Source organism: Rhinoderma darwinii, chromosome 2 (assembly GCF_050947455.1).
Source record: "Rhinoderma darwinii isolate aRhiDar2 chromosome 2, aRhiDar2.hap1, whole genome shotgun sequence".
Taxonomy (NCBI): Eukaryota; Metazoa; Chordata; class Amphibia; order Anura; family Rhinodermatidae; genus Rhinoderma; species Rhinoderma darwinii.
In genome coordinates this window covers 86,330,740-86,338,239 of record NC_134688.1, presented here as the reverse complement: position 1 = coordinate 86,338,239, position 7,500 = coordinate 86,330,740, and the positions used below count along the sequence as shown (strand labels likewise).

Sequence of the window (7,500 nt, the reverse complement as noted above, 5' to 3'; positions counted from 1 at the left end):
ATAAAGCATATATAAATAAAGTATTTGGGACAGCTGTTTAATCCCTGCTTGTTTGCTTTATGAGAAACATGCCCTTAAAACATCATTCTTCACATTTCCACAATGACCCAGTCATCTTCCCTGCACATGTCTCACTGTACGCATTTCTTAGGATTTTCTGCCTTGCAATTCTGTATGTTTTTTGGCCTATATTGTAGACCTGAGATCATCCCTTGTATTCCCATATAAAATAAATAATGACATTATTGGTGTTTCTAAGGTCTGCTGCCTATGTGAGCATCCTGAGGCCACTATCCTGCTGACCACATGTGAACTGGAAGAAGGCTGTTCTAGTGACACTATGTACAAAGAGGTGTAATTTCTTTATTTTACACAGAAGGATACATGCATGAAATATTACCAATTGTTTTATTCATTAACAAACTGTTCTGTGGTTATTCTTCATCTTCTTCATATTGTATTTATGATCCTTTCTTCGGAGGAAACAGTTGTGCTTTTGTGTATTACAATGGTCAGACCTTAAAGTAAAAAACTATGCATATCGGTGTATAAATTATAGCTAATCTCTTAAAAAAAAAAAAAAAAAAAGTCCTTTACTTTTTTGCTGTGACTATGGAAAGGGGTAATTACAGGGGGCCAAAGAAAACAATATTAGAAATCTTATGTATGGAATTGATGCGAATTCTTCGCATTGTATTGCACTGATCCACATAATTTGTCTTGGGGATACTTATGAAATGTGGGGGGCTTTAGTAGAACCCACTAGACCTCCCATAACACTTTGACCCCCAAATGCGGACTGACAGAGGCGATTACAGTACATTACATTGCAACACTGTAGCCAACATGGTGGCATGAACTTTTTCACTCACACTTCTATACTCACTGACACACAGGGATTAAACACATACACTTGACCCTAATCAGGATGATGTATGCATTATATATATATATATATATATATATATATATATATATACATATATATGTATATATATATATATATATATATATATATATATATATATATATATATATATATATATATATATATATGTTTATATAATCCAGCAGCACAGGCTTAAATGAATGGGGGTGAAAGCCTTAGGGAACTGACCACTGTCCCTCTAGACAAAAAGCAGTAAATAGGCAGCACATTACTGTTTTTTTTAAATATATATATATATATATATATATATATATATATATATATATATATATATATATGTATATATACATATATATGTATATATATGTATATATATATATATATATATATATATATATATATATATATATATATATATATATATATATAGTGCTTACGTTTAACGATCCCCACAACTTGCAAGTATAGAAATTTATAAATGTTTTCGTGTGTACGATAGGTGTGGTGACTTTGTTGAGGGGGGGGGGGGGGGAATAATATTTTACAACATAAAAACATAAACCCCAAGTGTGTGACTGTAGCCGTGTGGGTATGGTTTAATCCCTTCAGACATGTCTATAGTTCATACATTAATTTGGCAATAGATTAACAGTTCAGGATCAGATATGGTAAACATAAAGAGGAGAAATAATAATTACACAGGCATTTCTGCCACATTCACCCATTGGCACTCACAGATCCTTGACCACACATTCTTTCATATAGAAATACCACGATTCATAGAAACTTTGGCCACTATCTTCATTGTGATTGGCGTGTCCTCAATGTCTATCAAACAATAGCATGGATAGAGAGTGTTTTCACAGCTGCAGGCTTCCTGCAAGCAATGATCTAGCAAAATGAAGAGATCCATGTCTTCAACAGTTATTTAAATAAAAAAGACAAGAAGTCCATGTTTGTCCCTTCGTGAGTTCAGTCACACCAAGTGCTCCTCACACAGCTCCTTCAGTTACCGGGTAATAATAATAATTATTATGTACATATACAAATATGTAACAAAAAGAGCTGAGGCTCTGAGCTGGGCTGAGGGCTCAGATTGCAAACCATGTGTCAATGATCCTGTGCAGGACGAGTACAGTGCATGAGAGGGGCTCACAGGCAGCTAGTTCACAGCAATGGGTTCCCAGAAAAGTACTGCAGTCGGTCCCTACTTAGTTTTTTCTCTTTCATTCTTCTGTTTTGAAACCATATTTTAACCTGGCGGTCTGTAAGATTCAGCATTCTGGACAGCTGAAGCCTCTTCTCCTTATTGATGTATACATTAAAGAAGAATTCTCTCTCCAGCTCTCGGATCTGAAATTTGGAATAGGGGCACCTCTTCTTTCTTGTGCGAGGAGCACCTTAAAAAAAATATACAAATACCATCAGAAACGTTGTAGCTGATAATAATATTTCTAATTACATTGTGAAAAATAGCAACAAAACATATGTACTCTTATTACAATGTAGATGATTTCATGTTAAATATGACACTATATAATATAATTTACAATTAGTATATTACTTAACTCAGCAACACTGCTGAGTGCGGACTTATATTACTATATACAATTATAAGTGTTCATGTACAACTCAACCCCTATAGTTGTGTGTGTACAATTCTAATATTTATACGTATGTATAGTAAATATATAGCAACCTATACAATCCAGCACCTACAGGTATATGTATTTGCATGTGTGAGTATACACACGAGCAAATATATATATGTACCCTACAGATGTATTACATATATTATATGAATGAAGCCCGCCTCCTGCATATGTGTGAATGTATATATATATATATCCTACAGATTTGTTACATATATAAAATTATTAAATGCTCGCCTCCTGCACTTATATTACAATATACTAAACTATATTCACACATATGACCAAAGACTCATCAATGTAATTCCATACACAGCTATATGCATATGCTTGCATTATAATGTACTAAATTGTATACGTTGCAACCATAAATACACACGCATTAAATGTAATTTTATCACAATACAACATCTGTTTGTGCATATACGAGACTATAATATACCCAATTATACTAGCCATATGGGTATATCAGTGTGTCTGTCTATCTATAAATAACTGTATTGGAGCAATATTAATGTATACACACACACAAACACACACACACACACACTTATTCGCATAATACTATTCACTGCAAATGTATCCATATTTACTTATGTATTGCATGTGTGCCAGTACTCATTTGTACATGCTAAAACGCTGTGATATAACTCAGCAACCATAGCTATAGGTCCCTACAAGGCTTTATACCAAAGACAAAGAGTGAGTTCATTAACATTACAACATGCATTACATTCCATGGGCATAATCTTACACTTCAATCCACAATGCAAAATACCCCACTGTATTCTTAAAATAGCCTAGATATTATTTGAAGCAGTCCGCGTGAGTACAGCATGATCAAAATGTGCCCTGCACAGGACATAGGGCAGATATTGTGACTGGCACATGCAATAATTCAAGCGTTAGGGATTTATGCATGCATTCAACTGGAAAGAAAAAAGAATGATGGGGTTTGGATATTAGCAGGGAATTTGTACAATATTGACAGCAGACAGAGAGCATAGAAACATGCATTCGATATGAGAAAACAAAGGGAGAGGATGATCTGTGATGAGAACCTTACAAGATTATTTTATACATATTACAGAGAATATAATGCGATGTATGTAATCAAGGAGTACTAACAGAATGGCATTGTATGTATGAATAGACAGCACACACAGCAGGAAAGGGCTGAGAAATTCAGGCACAGGAAGCAGCCAAGGTTATTTTCTGCCCAATTGGCTTTCTCCTCGACAGAGCACAAACAAAACCGTCTAAAATGCCCTGAAAGTTCATGATCAAAGTGAAGGATTCGCACGAAGCCTGCAGAGCAGAGCAGCCAACGCCGTCTCCAAGAGCAGCATAAAACCTACTTGTTTATTTGTTCCCCTTCTATAAGTGTCTCTCCCCCAAAGAGCTTTCCCATCGTAAAATCCCCCTGTGCTTGGAAGAAAGAGCTTTTGTAGCTTTAATAAAATCCTTTGAATGCTTATAAAACTCCACATAAAACGTGACCGAGCAAACACCGGGCTCACCCCCTGCACCCCCTCCCCTCATCCTGCCTCTACCTACTCGAGCTGCTGCCTTTGCTGCTTTCCTTGTTGATGACAGACGAGGATGAGGCTGATGACCCCGGGTTGGTGTTCTCCTCCTCGTCTTCCTGGTCAAGCCCTTGGTCCCCTCCGGTTGACAGTGCACTAGATTGGGGTTCAGTGTCCAGCTTGGCATCGCTCTTGGGCACACAGTCCTCTCCCTGGTTGTCAGTGTTACAATAAGCATTGTCAAAGAAGCGATCAAAGCCCTGGGGCAGCACAGTGTTCTTGCTCATGCTGGTGTAGAATCCTGTGGATGGATGGTTGGCGTTGGGGTGGTGGTGGTGATGATGGTGGTGGTGGTGGCTGTAGACGCTTTCGTTTTTCATTAGCATTTCGGTCATGCTGGAGGAAGGAGGGAGGCACTCTCTGTGCATCAGATCCTCAGCTGCAGGGTAGCAGGAGGCATAATTGCTTCTAGGATGCCATTTACTGGAGGGGTCTAGACCGTACGAGACCTCCCTGACTGGCTGGGAGAGGTTGGTAGAATAAGGGTAGGAGATCTGGCGTGAGGGGGCCTGGGGGAGGAAGGAGGACACAGTGGAGAATTCGGGGACATAGTAGGTGCAGCTGGGAAGGTACAGGTTGGAGGTGCAGCCTGGTCGATCTCCAAATTCTGAGCTCCTCTCTTTGCGCGTTTGGGAGCAGAAGTTGCTCAGGTTGACCGAGTTAAACATCTTTCTCCCTTTCTGGCTCTATAGATAGATGTTTTGGAGGCGATCTGCAGAGGGGGAAAAATTTGGGAAGGCTGGATGACGCGCTGTCCGTCTTAGTCTCTCCCCAGGAGCACGTGATACCCAAGTAGATATCGCCATATATCAGTCCAGAGCACTTAGATGCGTAGGAGGGTTCACTTAGGTAAGATCTCACTGAGGTTCAACAACGATTGGTTTTCAAACACCGCAGAAACATTATGAAAATCAATTGCAGATTTGTATTCATCTCTTTTTTTTCCTCTCTCTCTTTTAGGCAACTCCCCTTGTGTGCATTGAGAAGGAGAGGCAGTAGAAGGAGCATTTCAGGGGGTGGCTGGGAGGGAGAATGGGGAAGGAGGAGGGGGGGTTTGGAGTGGGGGGGCTTTTGAAGTTTTCAATTTGGTCTCTGCTTTCTAGATTTTGCTCCCCTGTCACGGGGATTTGCACTCACTAGAAATAGGTCAAGTCTTATTTTTCCCACCTAATGCTTCAAACTTTGAGGGGGACACAGAGCAATGCCTTTCTGGATAGATCAAATGCAATTGCTGGGGGGCATACAGGTTTTGGGGTCAGTTAGTCTTGAAACATTTGTAAGATGTGGCTTAAGTGCAGAGACGTATACATCTGTACACTATTCATGTTACTTCTAGGCTCAGTATGAGAGTCATTATCAGGCGTCTTCCAATAACTAATTGCTTTTCTTGAGGATATTGTTTTATGTCAACTATAGAATAAATCAGCAGCACACTGGAGGTAGAGACCTTAAGATAAGCCAGGCTTAACATGACAAAATGCGGACATTCAAAGTTCAGAGCACACCTAGCAAGAAGCCAGGGCAGTCTGTGTCCAGTCATATTACAGAGGATTGTAAAATAACATCACCCTCACCACAATGGGTGGTATAGCTGCTACTTTGGGAGTCACACAGACTGCTAGATATGTGCTGACGGAACTACAAATGCGCCTCTGACATGGCCATAAGAATGAATATTTACTTCAAGCCGCTCACCTGAGTAGAAAACTAGAAAACGAAAGAACATAGCCATATATATATATATATATATATATATATATATATATATATATATATATATATATATATATATTGGTCATGGTGTTATATTAGCGAACAAAAGCTCGGGAGAAGCCAAACAGCACCTTCTTAGTATAAAGTGAACACAAATAATGTTTTTATTTCCGTTAAGATTTATTTCTATATTAAAGCATATCAAAGTGTTTTTTTTTATGATCTGGACGCACACAGGTTCTAAACATTCATATCTATATATCTGTTTGTCTTACTGCCTCTTTGTTTATCTACATAGATTAAGATAAAAGTACGTGAATTAATAAATAATTAAAATAATAAAAAAAAAATTATATTCCGCGTCACCTCGTCTGGCCCGCCATCAGGCACTCAACTGGTTAATACATCTTACTATACATCTATTTTCTTATTAAATAGCTGAATTTCGATTATAATTTATATATATATATATATATATATATATATATATATATATATATATATAAATTATATATATATATATACACATGTCAAGAAAATTATTCAATTATATCGGCTTCTGTGTTTGCATTTAGCATGTAGAGAGGTGGACTGTTAATTGTATTACTTTACTGGACAGCTACATTCTATGTTCAAGCCTACAACATACCAAAACAATATGGTAATAGCTTTAAATACATTTATATATAAGTAATGAAGAGATAGATAGATAGATAGATGATTGATAGATAGACAGATGATAGATAGATAGATAGATAGATAGATAGATAGATAGATAGATAGATAGATAGATAGATAGATAGATAGATAGATAGATAGATAGATAGATTAGATAGATAGATAGATAGACAGACAGACAGACAGACAGACAGACAGACAGACAGACAGACAGACAGACAGACAGACAGACAGATAGATAGATAGATAGATAGATAGATAGATAGATAGATAGATAGATAGATAGATAGATAGAATTAAATATACTCAATGGGTCATCCTTAAACTTCAATTGCAAATGTTTTTAGTCTTGTAAATGTAATTTGCTCGTATATGCACAATTACAGAATAACAGAAGACGCCAATAAAACAATCTCCATCACTGAATCACTTAGATTTTGAAATTTAACATCGAACAGAATCTAATAAAAACATGAGCCATAAAGATAGCCTGATGAGGTTAAGTAGAGAAATACAGCCTTGGAAGTTTTTCTGTACTTTTGGAATTTTTCTAACATCTATTATCATATTCTGTAATTTCTAGAAAATAAATATTTCAGTGGCTCCATGAATCAAGCAAGAATTAAAAATGCACTGCCCATATAAAGGGGCATCCGAGAAAAATCATCAGCTCAACTATTGGGGTTTGCAATTTACCTGCGTGCTCTGGGAATGGCGCCTGCAGCGCACAAGTTTTAATTAAAGTGTCACTCGTGGTTTTACTTGGCATTTGATAGACCTGATACAAACTAATAACCTTAAGCTATTGTTTATGGGAGTCGTTATTTCCTGCAGCCTCTCATCCATTACAACACAGACAGCCACAATATCGAACATAATGTACAGAGGAGCTTAACACATCACACTGCATTTAGATACACCTACATCATATGTGTATGTGTATGTGTATGTGGGGGGGGGTAGATATATACAAATTATATAC

At 37.3% G+C, this 7,500-nt stretch overlaps 1 protein-coding gene across 1 annotated transcript; it reads right to left on the bottom strand.

The window, feature by feature from the left end:
* Positions 1-2,056: 2,056 nt before the first annotated feature.
* Positions 2,057-4,795, bottom strand: HOXC11 (homeobox C11). The gene is made up of 2 exons (XM_075850098.1): positions 4,099-4,795; positions 2,057-2,289 (listed from the first exon to the last, which is right to left on the bottom strand). The coding sequence occupies exons 1-2, from the start codon at positions 4,793-4,795 to the stop codon at positions 2,057-2,059; spliced, it is 930 nt and encodes a 309-aa protein (XP_075706213.1).
* Positions 4,796-7,500: the final 2,705 nt, after the last annotated feature.

What these genes read in the sequence shown, in the direction of transcription:
- HOXC11 (XM_075850098.1), bottom strand. Translation starts at nt 4,795, where the DNA reads ATGTTTAACTCGGTCAACCTGAGCAACTTCTGCTCCCAAACGCGCAAA. An exon ending in CAGCAAAGGCAGCAGCTCGA is followed by an intron (nt 2,290 to 4,098) that starts GTAGGTAGAGGC and finishes ATTTTTTTTAAG; the next exon opens with GTGCTCCTCGCACAAGAAAG.